This window comes from Gracilinanus agilis, chromosome X, assembly GCF_016433145.1.
Source record: "Gracilinanus agilis isolate LMUSP501 chromosome X, AgileGrace, whole genome shotgun sequence".
In the NCBI taxonomy this organism is placed as follows: Eukaryota; Metazoa; Chordata; class Mammalia; order Didelphimorphia; family Didelphidae; genus Gracilinanus; species Gracilinanus agilis.
This window is the reverse complement of record NC_058136.1, coordinates 29,672,649-29,691,798: the sequence shown is the minus strand read 5'-3', so window position 1 is coordinate 29,691,798 and position 19,150 is coordinate 29,672,649. Positions and strand designations below refer to the sequence as shown.

Here is a 19,150-nt window from a genome sequence, read left to right as displayed (position 1 = left end):
GAGAGAGAGAGAGAGAGAGAGAGAGAGAGAGAGAGAGAGAGAGAGAGAGAGAGAGATGAAGCACATTTATCCCAGCACAGAGGGAGGTGGGGAAAGAAGAAAACTCCTCAAATCATATGTTTACAAAGCAAGTGGCAGGCAATCAATCAGTTTGAATACAAGATAAGCTCCATAACAAAAATCAGAAGATGATTTACTTTCTAGATGGGGGCAGCTGTCTGGACCTCTGATTTCCTGGATAAAGGGAAACTCCCAGTGTGAAATCTCTTTGCAGCAGAAGTTCAGCTTAGCAATAATGAGCAAGTCACTTAATTACTTGGTGACTCTAGGAAACTGTCAAACATTATCTTATCCCTGTGTGTGTGTGCAGTAGAAGTAGTAGTAGTAGTAGTTTGCCTTTGTAATTAGGAAGATCTGGATTCAAGTTCTGCTTAGAATTTGTATACACATAAGTAAAAACACACTTATATGTGTATACATACACACTCAGATGTATATCTACAGAATGACTACCTATACATACCCATTCATAGTATTTTCTGTGTAATCAATCCCTCATAAATTGGGAACGGTTTTTTCTTACATGAAAAGGAAGTGAGCCGACATAACATGGGGCCCATTTTATTTATTTATTTTTTTAAAAACCCTTAACTTCTGTGTACTGGCTCCTAGGTGGAAGAGTGGTAAGGGTGGGCAATGGGGATCAAGTGACTTGCCCAGGGTCACACAGCTGGGAAGTGTCTGAGGCCGGATTTGAACCTAGGACCTCCCGTCTCTAGGCCTGGCTCTCAATCCACTGAGCTACCCAGCTGCCCCATGGGGCCCATTTTAAAGAAGATCCTGACATATTTTCTCTCAATGAGTAGAATTCCAGAATTTAGAAGCAAGTAAATTGAAGCAAATTCAATCCTCTTGTGGGGAAGTTTAAGTTGAAATTAAAAAAGAACATCGTCACCCCTAATACTGGAACCACATTTTTCTGGGCAAATTTGCCATGGCTTCATGAAATCATAATACAGATTCAGTTAGAAGAGACCTCAGAGGTCAACTAGTCCAACCTCCTCCTTTTATAGATAAGGAGACCGAGGCCCTGGGTGACCAAATATGTTGTTCATAGTCACATGAGAAAAAAATATTGAAGCGAGCACTTGAACCCAGGTTTCCCGACTCCTAAACTAACATTCCTTCCACCATTCTAGGCTGCTTCTCCTACTACCCTTCTGACACTAGTAAATATAAATGTGGGAGGAGCTGGCTTCATTCACCAGACCTAAAACTTTCCTGCATGGCTGCATATTCCAACGCAAAGGCACAGTCTAGACTAGAAAATCAAATTAGTGACTGGCAGCAGGACGAGGACTGGTCAGGATTGGTAAGCTTAACATCTCTCCTCCAGTATGACCCTGGGAATGGCATTCCAGGGCTCGGTGTCTTTGTTCCTTTGAGAATCATTTCCAATAACCATTTAGATCAAGTGTAGCCCCCAGCCCTTACATATGGCATCAATTAATCCTTTATGGAAATGATCAGACATCTGCCACTAACTCACTTTGAAAGGGAGACTTTGGGCTGTTCTCTTTTGGAAAGTAGACCATCATGAGAACAATAATCCCTTGGAAGGGTTTTGGGAAAATGGGTACTATATCATATATACTACAGGCCTGAATATGATCTTTTTTTCTTTCTCCGCCATACCTCTTGGCCAATTATGGCATGAATAAGAAATGCAGCTAGCTTGGAGGGAACTGCAGAGTGAACTCTGGTACTGTATCGCTTACTCTTTCCTTCCATCATTCTTCATTTTGGTTTGCTTTGAGATACAGTTGCTAAAAGAGTTACAAACAGCGAAGTTTCTGGTTGAGTAGCTTAATTTACTTATCCGATAACGATACAGGCTCTGAGCCCTGACGTGCTAAATCTGAACTTTGCTGGCAGGCTGTAAAGCTTTCCCCTCTTGGCATCCTGTCTTTTGTGTAAGCAGCACTGATCATGCCAACCTTGGTGTATCGGGGCATGGAAGTGGGGCCCTCTTTCCGTGGATGGTCATGGGTCCTTGGGGCTTTGTTGGATGTCACATGGGATAAAGTTTCTGGCTATAGCTATGGGAGACCTACAGAACCAGCAAAGTACGAACCCGAAGCAGAACAATCAGGACAGCGCCCCTGTTCCACAGAGCTGTCTGACGACACCAGCTGCCCGAGCATCCTAGGTGACGAAACAGTCAGCAAGTTTTGGCGATTTTGATCACTGCTACTCTCACGGGTCTCTGAAAAGACCCTGCAAGGGACACACATTCTAATCCCAAACCAAAACAATATTCGGTAGGCAGAGGCCCGTGCTTCCTTATCAACAAGGATGGGGAGCATGATGAAGTCGTTGCCTCAGCTCTACAACTTCCTACCAAAACTGCTTTCTCAACATAATGAGCTTCAAAAGTAAAGTAAGTATACTCACGACTTCTGTGGTGCAGGGGGTTTGGTAGCTGCTTTGATCTCGGGATCACTCCACTCTGAAACAAAAAATAAACAAATGACCACCTCATCACTTCAAATGGCCAAAATCCAACCAGGCCCCCAACTTTTAGGCTACCCGATTCTCTTTAGTTCTACAGCTTTCCAGATTAGAGAATGAATTTTATAAAACAGAATTGGTCTCAGGTATCCAAGGAAGCTTAATTTCTCATTCCAGGTTCTAGGGGAAAAGAATTTTTAAAAAAAGAAAACTGGGGGCAGCTGGGTAGCTCAGTGGATGGAGAGCCAGGCCTAGAGACAGGAGGTCCTAGGTTCAAATCTGGCCCCAGACACTTCCCAGCTGTGTGACCCTGGGTAAGTCACTTGACTCCCATTGCCTAGTCCCTACCACTCTTCTGCCTTGGAGCCGATACACAGTATTGACTCCAAGACGGAAGGTGACGGTTTAAAAAAAAAAAAAGGAAACTTACTTTGCACGCTGTATGCCGAGGTCGAAAGCTGAAGGTCCTAAAATGAAAACATAGAAAATACAAACATTAATTAAATGATACAAAAATAAAAACTGTGTTGGCATTGCTCCTTAAAACTAGGTTTGACTGATGCTGTGAAAAAGGAAATCGTTATTACCCTCTCCATTAACGAGTCCTCTTTATACTTCTATTGTGAAGGATAATAATTCGTTAATTAGAGACTCCTCTGTGCCTCCATGACAATCAGCAATCAGCACTGAATTGTAGTCGAAATCAATCTGAGCCCTTAAGAGTTAGCATGATTGGAGACTATGATAATATTCTTAAGTAAGGAATAGTTGGGAGCACAGCGATAGGGTGCCAGCCTTGAAGTCAGGAATCCCTGAGTTCAAAGCCAATCACGGACAGGAGGTGACACTGTAAAGTCACTTGGCCCTGCTCTGCCTCTGTTGTCTCACCTGTAAAATGAGGATGATAATAGCACTTACCTCCCATGATCATTGTTAGGCTCAAAACAAAACAAAGCACCTTGCGAACTCTCGAGTGCTAGAGAAATGCTTGCTATTATTGGAAATACTAATAGAAGTGGCCGCGGTAGTCGTGGTTGTCAGAGTTGTCATCCTCATGGTAGTTGTAGTAAGACATAAACAAAAGGGCATATATAAGTCTCAGTGTTAACACCTTGATGAAAGCTACCATAACCAAATAGGTCAGGTTCTTCCTTTTCTTGCACTTCCATTTCTTCCTCTAGAAAATAAGGGAGTTAGCCCAGGGGATCACTAAGGTCCCCTTTAGCACCATGTTGTTACCTCCATCATGGCCACAGAGCAAAGATTTCACAGATTTCCCAGCTCAAAGAACTGGCAGAAAGGACAAACTCAGGGTGATTCTTGAGCATGTAGTCCAAAGTTCCATTTCAGCACCGCCTATGCTTGTAAATGCTAAAATTGAGATTCGCACACAAGACCTAAAAAAGTGTGCCGCCCAGTTGAAAACAGTACACGATAAGGAAGCAGCAGAACTATCCTCACCTTTGAATGATTTCTTCCTCTATTCTCTTTAGTGATGAAGCAAGCGAGCAGGGAGCTAAGCAGAAAGCAGCAAGAGAAAGAAGGAGCTAGGTATCCAGAGACTTGGGTACAGGAGGGTCATTCTTCTCTGGCTGGCGGGGGGGGGGGGGTAACCCAAACCCAGAGGGGAGCCTAGGCCCTGTTTAGGCAGCACTTCTGACTGGTGGAGTTTCAGCCCAACCAATGCTATTTGTTAAACCGTAACAAAAGTGACCAGTTTGCCTCAGCATTCTAAAGAAATCTGCTCCTCTTTTTAAATTCACTCCTTCGGTGGAGGTGGGGGGCAGTGGATGAGAGAAGGGGATGCTACCATTGTTCCACCTACAAGTTATATTTTACTCTTCCTTCTCCTAATGCAGTGAGTTCTGATCAATTCCATTTTCACGTCACTTCTGGCATTTGCTTCTGCCTTTCTGTTCCTATGGACACCACCTTGGTCCTAGGTCCTCCTCCTCATCGTCCACCTAGACCAGGGCATTAGACCCACTAGAGATCAACTGCCATCCACTCTCTCCCACTTCTAATCTGGTCTTCCTTCATGGAGCTGCCAGAATAATCTTTTTTACTTAGTAATCTGTCTAAAAAGCCTCTAGTGGCTTCCACTGAAGGCCCTCCAAAATGGGGCGCCACATCGATTTCCCAGTCTTGTTTAATGCCACATTCTCCATGTAGCCTCAAGGCCTTCTGTAGGCCTGTAGGCCTCAGGACCTTTGCTCACACTGCTGCCGTTTGGAATGCTGCCACCTCACTGGTCCATAACCTGATCAATTCCTACCCAGACTTTAAAAACCATCTCCAGTGCTGAGCTTTTTTGGATTCCTGGATCCCCCTTTCCTCTAGTCAGCATGGACCTTTCCCATCTTGGGCCTTGTAGAGTCTTTGGGATTTTTAGATTATCTCGTGCACTTACCCTGTAGTTTTGAATATAATCGCTATCTTTATTTGCATGGAAGCCCCATTCTGGACTGGTTGTAAGCTCTATAAGGGCAGGGGCCAAGCCTTATCCAAAACTGATTTTCCTTCGACACAGCTTTGTACCCAATGAACACTCAATAGAGGTCTGTTTAGTGAATGGGGAGATAGACACCTGCATGGTTTCATGGGTGAGGATATGGAGGCAGTTTAGAAGGATACTGAGTCCCAACCAGACAGGTAAAAATTAAAAATTGGTTTTTTGATTCAGGGCAGGATGACTCATTGAATCCATGCTAATTCCTCCTAAGTGATTATTCCCATTTACGGGATGCCCCATAAGAGAGTGGATAGATAATTAACCTTGAAGCCAAAAGACCTGGTTTCAAGATCTACCGCTGGTCCATTCTGGCTGTGTGACCTTGGGCAGGTCACTTAACCTTCCACTACTTTAGGCAACTCTCTTAAGCTGACAAGTTGCAGAGACAGTATAGATTTACTACGGTAGAGTTTCCCCATCTTTCATAAAGAAATAAAATTATAAAAGTCGAGTCCCTAGTCCTACACTTTGCTGCCATTACTATTCTTATTAACGTCCCAGAGGCCTAAAGCAGACATGTCAAATCCATGGTCACAGGCCACGATGATGGCTGCAAGATCCTGAGTGTGGCCTAATCAGGTTAAAATGGGACTGGGAAATACTTAACAAAATAAATAAAAATAAAATAAAGCAAAATGTAGATAATATTACAGTTTAAAAAGAAAGTCAAAATGAGGTCCACGGGGATCCTTATGCATGGATTAGTGGGTCCCTCTTCTATTTGAGTCTGATATGACTAGAGAATCTAGCTTTCATGGAGTTATAAAAAGAAATTAAATTCTAAAATCTAAAAATCTAACAAAAAAGAAAAAAAAAATAACAGAACCACTGACCTTGCCTGAGTTGGATAAATTACTCTGTTCTGCTTTTCCTGGTGTTTGAATTGCAGTAAGAGGTGGAGGCCAGATGTAAGTCATTTCCTAATGTGGGGGGGAAAAAGCAATCGCAGGTTCATATCACACTCATAAGCTCTTCCCCAAACACATGCGCAGAGAGAGGAGAGGAGAAGGAGAGTGGAGAGAGGGGGAGAGAGAGAGAGAGAGAGAGAGAGAGAGAGAGAGAGAGAGTGTCAGCACAAGTCCTGTTCTCTAGTCAGCTGGGTGGCATAGTAGACAAAGAGATAAAGTGCTAGACCTGGAATCAGGTTTTGTGGCTTTGGACACTTATTAGCTCTGTGCCCCTGGGTAACTCATTAATCCCTGTCTGCCTCAGTTTCCTCAATTGTAAAATGGGAATAATAGTCTCTACTTCCCAGAATTATTGTGAGAAGCAAGTGAGATAATAATTGTAAAGCTCTTAGCAAAGTGACTGGCACATAGTAAGTGCTTAATAAATTCTTATTCATTTCCTCTACCTCTCCCTGGTACTGAATATTTTAGGACTGCCTATAAACCTAGATTTATTTGATTTGGGCATCATTTCTCTTTTGCACACCTGCATCACTATAAACACATTTTCTTTTTGTTTGTTTGTTTTCTAACATTCAAAGATGATACAGATGAAGGAATTAATTCTCACAGGCTGCTAAGTGGCAGTGTGCATTGGGTTTGGGATTGAGAAGACCCGAGTTCCAATTCTGCCTTATACACTTAATAGCAGAGTGACTCTGGGTAAATCACCTAAACTGTTTGCCTTAATTTCCTCATTTGTGAAATGCTGATAATAATAGCACCCTACTTCCCTGGGTTGTTGTGAAGACAAACTAAATTAATACTCACCAAGTACTTTGCAAACCTTAAAACATTATATAAAGGTTAGCAATTATTATTATTGTTGTTGTTTTTGTTGTTCAGAAAAAAAAAGATTAATATCAGAAGCCAACTGATAGAGGAAGAAGAATTGCTTAGAAATGAATAGAAGAGAAGATGCTGGACTGAACTTGGGAAACTGCACTATCAATGGCTCCAACCTTCTCCTTGAAACCAAAGTCTATGCTACAGAATGACGTGGACAATCACAGAATACCACGATCTACAAAGAATCAAAACAGTGGGGTCGCCCAAAGGGCAAAGGAAAGATGCACAGGAAGGCAGTAGCATATACTCAAAGATGACAGCATCAGAGGTGCTCTAAAGAATGTCATTGGAGAGATTTATGACTGGTAAAAGGAGGTAAGTCATGGAGTGAGAGTGAGGAGGAACAGATGGAGAGATCGAGTCCTGCGCTGGCACTCACAGAACGTTAAGACTGAAACGATGGCCTCCAGAATATCGGGTGGAGCCTTTTCCTCCTCTCTGACTTTAGCTAATGGAAGATTTATGAGAGGATATGCATAGGAGTCACTCCAGATGTGAAGGTATAGGACTAAGTCGTTACCTCCACCTTTAAGACTGTCCAAAACGATGAACTCCCATACATACCTGCTGGCAGACCGAAGAACAGAGCAGTCTGTTCTTCAGATTCATTCTGCTCATCCAGCTACCCCTGCAGTGTATATTCAGGGACTCAATTTTCAAGGCAAAGACACACACAAATACACACGCCTCTTCTTTGTTATTAATGATATCTTCTTCCTAGGTCATTGAAGGACGCTGCTACAAGGAAGGTCCTCCACTCTTTCTTGAGTCTAAGAACACAGAATCGGGTCCGTGAACAAACCCTTATGAACTAGGCATGAACCTGGATAGATATGAATAGCAGATCTTCTTATCCCTAAAGCCATGTATCCTACCAGCAAATTCTGTCTACGGGCCATAACAATGATACTAATAGATTTTCTTAGTTCTTGAAACAAATAAAATTGCATCACGCTGCAATAAGGAAAAGTCCCAATGCTGGAGTACTGAAGGTGTCTCTGTGAGGTATCCTTATCTCCATTTTTTTGAGGTTAGGAAACAGTGACCCCAAGGAGTGAAGGGAATTGCCCATGAACGCATGGCATGTATCAGAGATGTGATTCAAACATATGTGTTCTGGCTCCATTCTCAGCATCCATATTAGAGAAAAACAAGAGATCAGAGAGAAAACAAGATTGTGGAGAAAGCATGAGGTTACACATACAGGTTTATTTAGGAAATACTTTGCTCCACAATCATAAGAAGCAAAAAAAAAATCCCTATATGAAGGATAAAGAGAAGTTGTTTATCTGTTTGTTTATTTGTTTCTTTTGGAAGGAAGAGGTAAGATCTGTGAAGATCCTTTTAGAATGTTAAATGCTATTTGTTTCCTTCCTGCATAACTGAATTTTCTGTAAAGCAAAATTAAGAATGTTCTGGTAGTATATCTATTACATATTTTTCTACAGATAAAGCTACAATTTTCAAATAATTCTTTAAATGAAGACTCACAATGAAAAGCGATAAAGCGAAACAATTCGCTGTAACTACCAATTCAATATTTATGATCATTTGGATGGACTACCACGTGTTCAATTTCACTTATGCTATTCCACATGTGTTTAGGGAAAGCAAACTCATGATGACACTTAAGGTTTAAAGAGAATATTTTACCCACTAAAGAAAATAGACAGGCAAATAGACAATGGAGATCAATTAAAAATTTTATTTTGATTTCTTCATTAAAATAAGTTCAAGATACTTAATATTTTGAGGTCTAATTCAAGTTACTGGATAGCCTTACAAGAAATCCTACCGCTTGTCTCTGAAAAGATCTTCTTCTTATAGTCTTCTACTTCTATTTCACTGGATGTATAAGCGTGTATAGAATTAAGTATGATATAAGAGAGGGGCAGCTCGGTGGCACTACAGTGGCTAGAGTGTTGGACATGGAATCAGGAAAACTCATCTTCCTGAGTTCAAATCTGGCCTCAGGTACATACTAGCTGTGTAACCCTGGGTAGGTCACTTTACCCTGTTTGCCTTAGTTTCCTTATCTGTCAAATGAGCTGGAAAAAGAAATGGCAAATCACACCAGTATCTCTGCCAAGAAAACCACAAATGGCAGGGGACAGCTGGGTGGCTCAGTGGATTGAGAGCCAGGCCTAGAGACGGGAGGTCCTGGGTTCCAATCTGGCCTCAGACACATCCCAGCTGTGTGACCCTAGGCAAGTCACTTAACCCCCATTGCCTAGCCCTTACCACTCTTCTGCCTTGGATCCAATACACAGTATTGACTCCAAGATGGAAGGTAGGTGTTTAAAAAAAAAGAAGAAAAGGAAACCACAAATAGGATACCAATATTCAAGAGACAAATAAAATGCACAAGAATGAGCCAAGAAAATATGAAAAGAGAATGCACGGTAGCAACTAATAGATAACGAGAGACCATAGGAAAAAGAAACATTTCTCTGCTCAAAAAGCTCTAAGTACCCTCTATTAGCTATGGGAGAACATATGGTCTGGTCCCTGGCATTTGATAGCCTCTATTTCTGGGCTCCAGTCTCCCTTTCCTGCCTCATTTTATGTCACTTATCTTTATGCACTCCATTTTCTAGCCAACTAGACTATAGGTGGCTTCCTGGTCTCATCTTGCATTCTCCTGTCTCTGAGCACCATTCTCTATTCCCCATACCTCCTGCTTCACTGAGTTCTTGTTAACATTTTTCTTTCTCTTCCAGGCTCAGTATAGGGGTCCTTAAGGTGCTTACTTCATCCTCCCCAGCTAGAATCATTCTTGCCCACTCCAAATTTTGGATCTCTATGCATATCACACTCTACTTTCTTACCTCTATAATCTTTTTATTTATCTTCAGCCCATGACCCAGTAACATGTAAGCTTCTTGAGGGTAGGGACTGCTACATTTTTCATCTTTGTATTTCCAGTGCCCGACACACAATAGATATATGTGCCTAAATACATTCAGGTCTGCTGAATTGGAGTATTGTATTATAAATGTGGAAAGCATGCTTACTCCTTGGGACCAGAGGACGCTGTTGAATAAATACTGTTTCTGTAATATGCTCCAGTCCTGCTCTTTTTAAAAAATTCAACAGAACTATAGTATTCTGCAAGAATTAAAGGAATTCCGTTATTTACCCAGAAGCATATTAGGGCTGGGTGTCTATTTACTTTTTTCCTGTATGTAGCCTTTCTTGGCTTAAATGTACCTCTGTAATGACTGAGTACTTCTGGTGGAACTAGAGTGTACTTAGAAGGTCCATCCTAACTAAGCAGACAGACCGTTATGTGACATATCCTTTGGCATCAGCCCAAAGTGGAGAAGAGATATGAGGGAGGGGAGGTGGAGAGGAGGGGAGGAAATTGGCCCATATTTAACCTAGGAATTGTGAACTTAAAACAAATTTTGATAAATATTTCAATGTAATTGTTTTCCTTTGTAATCCTATATATTTGGTATTATATATTCATAAATGGTATTCTGGAAACGATTCAAAGACTTTATCACACTGCTAATATATGTGAAGGGCTCTATAAAGATGCAAAAAAAAAATTCGAACAATCCCTAATTTGGAGCAATCCTTTAATCTTTTTGTCTCTCCTTCCCAATCTGGGAACTTGCGAGTTTCAGTTTGGTGAAAGCTGTCAGAGAGAAAGAGAGAACACAGTTATCATTGTGACTTGAGGAAGGAACTCAGTGATCTTCTAAGTCATTCCAGTCAGTCTCTGAGAACCCATTGGGGGAGAGGAAAAGAAAAGGCAGTTGTGGTTCTTCTTTTCTCTGTAAACTGGTAGGGTTTACTCTTAAGACTTCTGTGAGTCTCAAAGGGAAGCCAAGACTTCAAAGAGTGGTAAGAGCTAGGCTATGGGGGTTAGGTGACTTGCCCAGAGTCACACAGCTGGGAAGTGTCTGAGGCCAGATTTGAACCTAGGACCTCCCGTCTCTAGGCCTGGCTATCAATCCACTGAGCTAACTAGCTGCCCCCATCAAGGCATCTTAACACTGCAGAGCAGTTGGGGAATGGTGCTGGGATTTCCTTTGGAAGTAGGAGGAAGTGGAAATCTTCTTCTGGCTCTGCTCTGAAGAAGGATGGGGCATGACTGAAAAAGAAAAACCAACCTCTGTTCCAACCATTAGAGTCTTTAGTGCTTTATTAGTTATTTTTCATTATTTGGTGAGGAACAAGCTTCTCAAGCATCGAAGCACTTTACATAATTGCTAACAATAAGTGTAATAAGCAGGGAGAGCTACATTAACATCATATGAAGATTACAAAGTCAAATACAAGAAAGGAAGAAAGGCCAAATGAAGGTTCCTTTGGCAATTATTATTTATGCAAATAACACATCCTGGGTGTCTGCAGTTAGCACTCTAACCTCATCAACAATGAAATCTCTATGCTGTAGCTGTCAATTAGCCTCACTTGGAAGTCAATGCACAGATCATGCAACTCAACAGCTTAAGCACTAGTTAATTAAAGGAGATGGTCTGAATTCTGAGTTCTGCTCCCAAGTCACTGTATGTTTGATTTCACTTGTTCTCCTAAATGGATCTGATGACTATTTTCCTTCGACAGATATTATCAGAATTTGTACATTGTCATAAGGCCCTCAAAATGTTTACTTCTGAACTGAAACACTTCCTTGAGAATCATTTACCATCTCCAATGTTATGGCAAGTTGCCTCAGCATGTAGCCCACATTAATTATTGTAGACTTTGTTGACTGCTAGTCCAAAAGGACAGATGTTTAAATTTTGTCAACTCTTATTTGATGATGCAAAGTAATAAATTCAGTGATGAAAAAGATGGAGTTGGAGGAATTTGCAACAGAAAACTTGGTTGTGAAGGTCTAGCATCCTAAGGGGTACATTCGTGTGTGTGCGTGCATGTGTATGTGTGTGTTCATGCATGGGTTAACAGGATCAGAAGTGGGAAAAACAGGTACATTGATGCCTTGTTGCTGGAGATGAGAAGTGGTTTAAGCATTATGGAAATCAGTTTGGAAATATGCCCTAGGAATTATAAAACTAGGAGTACTCTGACTTAGCAAAACCACTTCTAGGCCTATACATCAAAGAGATAAAAAATTACAATGACCCATATATCCTATAAAAATATTTATAGAAGCTTTTTAATAGTAGCAAAGAACTGGAAACAAAGGATATTCCCATCAACTGGGGAATGGCTGAACAAAGTACGGTATATGTATGTGACAGAATACTATTGTACTATAAGAAATGGAATGAATAATTTCAGAGAAACCATGGAAGACTTATATGAACTGATGCAGAGTGAAGTTAACAAAACCAGGAGCACCCTTTATACTGTAACAGCAATATTAGAAAAAGTCAGTCTAATGACCAACCATGATTCGAAAGGACCAATGATGAAGAATGCTACCAACCTACTGATGGACAGGTGAAGGACTAAATATGCAGAATGAGACTCATACTTTTAGACTTGCACAATGTGGGAAGTTGTTTTCTTTAACTATGCATATTTGTTACAAGGTTTTTTTCCCTTTTTTTTTCTTTTTCCAGTGGAGGAAGGAAGAGATGAGAGGGAAATAAAGCAAATGCTTATAGGAGAAAATTTAAATAACTTCTATAAACCTATGAAAGAAAAAGATAAAAGTATCTCTACCCTCTGCATTACGCTGTGCTAAGTACTTCTGTATGCTAGGAAATATCTGGAAATCAAGTAAGTAGGTGCTCAACTACTACAAAATAGCTGAACAAACCTAGTGTTGTATGAATGTCATAAAACATTATTGTGGGCTAAGAGCTAATGAATATGAAAAGTTGATAGAAATATGGCTTGGGGTTTTTTTGAACCAACACAGAGTGAAGTAAGCAGAACAAGGAAAGCAACGTACACAACTTCTATAATAATGTAAATAAAAAGGGCAGTAGAACAAAGCTGAACTCTGAGTAAGTATGAAGATCGACATTGGTCCTGGACAATAATTAAGGAAATACTTTTTAGTTTGTTACAAAGGAGGGCTCATTCGCTGGCTGGAGGGTGGGGACAACAACAGGATAGATCCAAAAAGGACTAGTGTAAATAGAAGAGGCATAAATAAAACTTAATATTTCAGAAGAAAAAAATCTGTGGCTCACCTACTCCTGTACTAAAAAAGGAGAAGCCTACTGACAATCAGAAGAATTGTGCCTGCTGTTATTTAGGCTAGAATTGAATTAAGATGCATTAGATTATCTATGAATTAATTTCTCTTTTAAGCATAAAGCTTTTCAAGGTGAGTAGAGCTATGTTTCTAGGAAATCCCCAAGAGAAATGTGCTGTGGATCTCTAAAGGCACTGTTGATTACTCCAATTTCTATTTTTTATTCATTTAAAATTCTAGGCTAGATTATTAATGATTTGTGAGCTGCAAGAAAACCTAAACTAAACCAGAGTTATTATAAGTTTGCTAACAATAAGTCAAGACAAACTAACCTCACAGAAATAGCAAGAGAATGGTGCAAGTAGGGAATGCTTAATTTCACAAGATATTTGACCAAATCTCTCATGTTATCCCTATAGAAAAGATAGAAAAACACAGTCTAGAAGACAGCAAATAGGTCTAACCCAGTTGAATAACTGTGCCTCAAGAGTGTTTTATGGATAAATGTCAACCTGAAAGTCATTAGTGTCGCAATGTAAGTTTATATCTTTGGCCCTACCTTGCTCCATATTTTTCTCAATGACTTGGAAGGAGAATGCCTATCAAATTTTTAGATAAAGCATAGTGAAAGAAATAGCTGAGATGACAGACAACACACCAAAGGTTCCAAATGATCTCACCAGGTTGAAACACTCTGCTAAAAAACCAAGAAGAGAAAGTCAATAGGGATAAATCCAAGAATCTGCATTTCAGTTCAAAAAATATGCTGTACAAATGCAGGATCCGGGACCATTGGTTTCATGGTTGTTCTATGAAAAAGACCTGAAGGTTTTAGGACCCAACAGTGTAAGGAGATGGTTAAAAAGGTAATGGCCACTTTGGGTAGCTTTACTTAAAGAATGGCGGCCAAATCATTGATTGTAATCATCTCACTTTAGTTGGCGCTGAACTGAGTGGGACTGACTATTGTATCCAATGTTAGGAACCACAAATTAAAAGAAGCACTGCATTCTGGCCTTTCTCAACCCTGCCCCTGCCCCCATTTTTCAGCTTCTTTTTAGGGGCTGACTTTTCCTATTAGAATGTAAGGTCCTTCAGAGCAGGGACTACCTCCCTACTTGTACTTGTATTCTCAGTGTTTAGCACAACACCTGACACAGAATAGGCATTTAAGTGCCAGCTGACTGACTGGTGAATGGCATTGAGAAACTAGTTTGGGTCTGGAGGGTAGAGTAAAGATGGCAGAACATAAGGAAGTAGTATGGCTTAGCTCCCCAACCAAGCCTCCTCCACAAAAATAGAAGAAACACACCAGACTACATTCTGATCCTAAGGAAAGGATGGGCCAAAGATCAAATCATAGAAACGATCACCAATTTTATTAAGGGTAATGGCAACAATGAGGAAATATATCAAAATTGGGGGGATGCAGCCAAAGTAGTACTTAGAGGACACTTTATACCTCTTAAACACGATTCATCAATTAAAGAGAAAAAGAGTAGATCAATGAATTGGACATGCAACTGAAAAAAACTATAGTAGGTCTAAATCTGCATGATCAAGTGAGTCAGAAATTGAAATGGAAACAATGTTTGAGGTAGTATGGCACAGTAGATAGAGTACGGGACTTACAGTTCAAGCGATTCTTGCCTCTAATATTTCACTTTTATCAGCCTTAGTTTTTCCCTTTGCAAAAGGGAGATAATAATACGTGAAGCACCTACCTCACAGGGTTCTTGGGGTTCAAATGAGATAAAGTGTAGAAATCTCTTTGCCAACTTTAAGGTACTAAATGCAAGTCAGTGATAGTAATGATGAGGATGACAGTGGTGGTGGTTAAATTAACTGGGGATGTTTACCTTGGAGGGAGAAAAAGAGGATTAAGGGGACAAGGTCTTTATCTTCAAATACCTGAAGGGCTGTCAAGGAAAAGGAGTAGAGGATTTGTTCTGTATTGGTCCAGGGGACACAACCAAAGGTTCAAACTTACAGGGAAACAGATTTAAATTATCTTTAAAGATAAGCATCTTAGCATAGTTGTCCAAAAATGAATTTTGGTGACTTAATTTTTCATTTTTCATCGGTTATTATCATTTCTAAATATATTCCTCTTCCTTCCCCTTCCCTCCCAGTGCAAACAAAAAGGCAGCAATTACCTAGCAGTTTTCCCTTGATAATACCTAAGTGACTCTGGCCCTCTGGTGAACTGGATATATTTCCATATATTACGCTGCTAAGTGCTTTACTTTACATTTCCATACCAATATCCCAGGAAGGCCCAGCACAATCATCAGTCTGGCCAACAAGAGAGAAACCTAGGAACAGTTGGGCTTAGGTTTGGAAACTAATAGAGCAGGAAGTCTTAACCTTTTTTGTATTGTGGACTCTGCTGCCTGTCTGCTGAAGTTTATGGACCTTTTCTCAGAATAATGTTTTTGAATGCAATAAATGAAATACGTTGGATTACAAAGGAAACCAATTCTCATGAAATTCGGTTACTAAAACATTTAAAAAAAAACAAGCTCATTATGCCATGTCAGCTCAGACAACTTTATTTTTCTAGATGGTTGCAAAGATATTTCAAAGGAAACGGAGCTAAGATACACTCTTTTTTTAACCATAATCCTGACTTGTAACTTCACCGTTCAACTGAAGCTGCTCTCTCCCAAGTTGCCTATGACCTTTTAATCGCCAAACCGAATGGCCTTTTCTGATATCACATCCTTTTTGGCCACTCTGTTGTGCATGGCACTATTGATCGCCTTCTCCCGGAAACTCTCATCTTGGGCAATCCGGAAGAGGCACTGCTCTCTCTTCATTCTCCTTCTATTTTTCAGACCTCGACTCGGTCACTTTTGCTGGCCCTTTAGTCCCCATCATTCCCACTGTTTGTATCCCCTAAGGCTCTATATGCTAAGCTTTCCATTCTTGATATACTATTTTATTCCGTGACTTCATCAACTCCCATAGGTTCAATGATCATCTTGATGCAAGTGATTCGCAGATATCTGACCCTAGTCTTTCAGTGGAATTACATTCACGCATCAGCAGCTACATGTTGGACATCTTACACTGGATATCCCATAGGCATCTCAAATTCCGCATGTCCAAAATAGATCTCACTCAATTTGTCTCCAAACCCTCCCGCAAGGTACATTTCCAATTCTGTCAAGGACGCTATCATTCGCTCAGTCACCCAGGACTGCGACCTCACTGGCATCCCAGATTCCTTACTTTCTTTCACTCATGACACATTTTTTCAAGCTATTGCCAAATCTTGTCATTTCTACCTCCACAAAGTTCCTCTCCTCTACACTCACGTAGCCACAAACTCGGTTAAGAGCCTCGTCACCTCTGTAATAGCCTCCTACCAGGTCTCCCTGCCTCAAGTCTCGTCCCCCCAATCCATCCTCCATTCAGCTGCCAAGGTAACTTTTTTAAATGTAGGTCGTAACATGTCATTCCTCCCTGCCTTGCTCAAGTAGTCCCAGTGGCTCCCTGTTATCTCCAAAATCGAACGTCAACTCCTCTGTTTGCCATTGCAGCTATTCCCAGGCTGTCTCCTTCTTCCATTTCTAGACTTCTTACCCTTCTCTCTCTTTCAGAGAGTGCAGCTGCGTCAGCTTACCTGCTGCCCCTCATAAGTGATCCTCCATTTCTTGTGGCAGGGACTTTTGACTGGCTATGCCCCATGACTGGAATATTCTGCGTCATCACCTGGGCCTCCTAATTTCCAGGGCTTTCTTCAAAGCTCAGCTTCTACGGGAAGCCTTTCCTGGCCCTTCTAGTCACTGGTGCTTTCTCCTCTCAGACTACATTCTATCTACTCTCTGTATATCATAGATGTACCTAGTTATTTACATGTTGTTGAGGACATCATTCGAATGTCAGCTCTGGAAGGCAAAGACTGTTTTTGACTTTCCTTGAACTCCCAGTACTCAGCACAGTCCCTGGCACATAGTAAGAACCTAATAAATGATTCTTGTTTTGATCTGACTTGACTCATTGAGGGAATGTGGCATTAGTATAGCAGCAAAGTAGCAGCGGGGAACAATGAATATGCCTATTTCTGTCTCCGGCCCTGTGAGTCAGAGGGAGTATGACAAGATGTGATCTTCAGTAGAGTGTTGCAAGGAATATTATGTCCTCAGGGGAAATTTGATTTAAAAACCTGAACCTATCAGATTTAAAAATATATATATATATAATAGATTAGGATTCCTGAGGTCATAATAGAATAAGCTTTGAGATGGACAAACCAGACAGAAGTGGGTTTGAAGAGGAAATGAGGCATTCCAATGAGGTTTATGGTAATTTAAGTACTGAAGAAAGAAGCTGATATATGTCATATATCCATCAAAGGCCATAACAAATTATAATCTCTCAAATTCTGGGAGAGCTAGTCCAAATCCATGCTCAGGTTGTTATTCCAATCCCTCAAGTCAAAGAGAGAGAGAGAAAGAGAGAGAAAGAGAGAGAGCCAGAGTGAGAGAGAGAGCCAGAGTGAGAGAGAGAGAGAATCTATTCAGGTAACTTTATCTCTGCTCTTCTGAATTCTCTAATTATACACTAAACCAGGGGTCGGCAACCTTTTTGGCTGTGAGAGCCATAAACGCCACATTTTTTAAAATGTAATTTTGTGAGAGCTGTACAGTGCTCACAGTGTGCGTTCCTGCAACAGTGCCTGAAAAAAATGGCCTTTATGGCTCCTGCAGAAAGAGCCAGATGCGGCTCGAGAGCCATACGTTGCCGACCCGTGCACTAGGATGAGGATGTCAGAAACACGTAATAAGAAAACAATAAAAAAAGGAAAAAAAGCCATTCAAAGGATTTCCATCGTCCTTAGTTTAAGAAGGTCTTGGTTCTTGGTTCTCCATCAGGACTTTTTCTCTCTTCTCTAAATAGAATATTGTCATGAGAGACTTAGATGAGTATTTTCTTGGTGCCATTTTAATCTGGCAAATGGATCGCTTTGGAGTAATTTTCTGGTTTTGTTACAATCTTTGTTGGGAATCTCTAACGGGAATGAGCAGATACAGCATATCAAGCATTGAGAGTCAGCAATAACTCACTCTGGAGATTCTAATGAAGGGAAAAGAAGATGGTGCAAGCATGGGAAAGCAGAGACAAAATAAGAACAACCTATTCATTTGTGTGCTTGGGATCTTCTTCTCCATTCACTGTCTTGTTTAAAACGAGCAAGCCAAATGATGGTAATAATAGGAGTCACATTAAATACGGACATTGTGGTGGTATTTTTAATAATATCCACATAATTGGTAATGTAAAAAACTGGCATTCAAAATGGTGCTCAAACAATATTCTGAGAATGACACAACGAAGTAATTAGGATATTTTGCATTCCTGTAGCAAAGTACTCTCAGAGCCCATCTATTTGAATACCCCTGACTAGCAAAATGTTCCTTTCGAGGTCTCCTATGACACAGGTAAATTGCCTGCACTGATAATAGCAAAAAGCAGAATGAGTAAATGATTGATGCCATTTCCACAAATGGTCCTCGTAAAGGTCCTCTCGTTGAGGATCTGTACCGGGGGCTGACAGGGATGTCCTTGGAAGCTCTTGCTCATGTCATTTACTCTGGCTCTTTTGAATGGGGCTGTTATAGGATCACGAGAGGCCAGATTTCCAGGGCCTTGCCAAAGAGTCCAGTCCAGGAGGTGAGCAGCGTGAATAAGAGTCAGGGGCATTTTCAATGCTATCTTCACTGATTATATACTCAGTGCTGAGTTTCGTGCAGCCTTCAGCAAAGCTAAAGACACATCAAAATCACAATTCAAATATTATGATAGCAATGGAATATAAGCTCAACAGCAGCCAAGCCAACAAGCAATCTGACTTTCTTAAAGAAGAATTCTGAAGTGTCAGATGAGAACAAGCCCCATTCTGGGTGGTAGTTTAAGTCACACAAAGGCACTTTCCAAATAAGATCCCTGTGAGGGAGCCGGTGAACATATTATTATTCCCGTTTTAGAGGTGAAGAGACTGAGGCTCAGTGAAATTAACTGGTTTTCCTAGGGTCCCATAGCTATAGTCAGAGGGAGGATTTGAACACAGGTCTTCTAGATTCCAAGTTGAGCACTCTGACTCCCTGTCTGTCTATTCAATACAAACTCCTGGGAAAATACAGTTAATAAAGCAGACACAAAAGGAATTGCTTATTTTTTCTTTTGACTTATTATCAA

The 19,150-nt window shown here is 40.7% G+C and overlaps 1 protein-coding gene across 1 annotated transcript in view; it reads right to left on the bottom strand.

The window, feature by feature from the left end:
• The window catches only part of AFF2 (AF4/FMR2 family member 2), a 365,980-nt gene that overhangs the window by 149,657 nt on the left and 197,173 nt on the right, over window positions 1-19,150 (bottom strand). The window contains exons 5-6 of the mRNA XM_044682529.1: window positions 2,942-2,978; window positions 2,455-2,509 (exon numbers count right to left, since the gene is read on the bottom strand). Of these exons, the coding sequence (XP_044538464.1) occupies window positions 2,455-2,509; window positions 2,942-2,978 (92 nt within the window). The remainder of the gene's footprint in view (window positions 1-2,454; window positions 2,510-2,941; window positions 2,979-19,150) is intronic.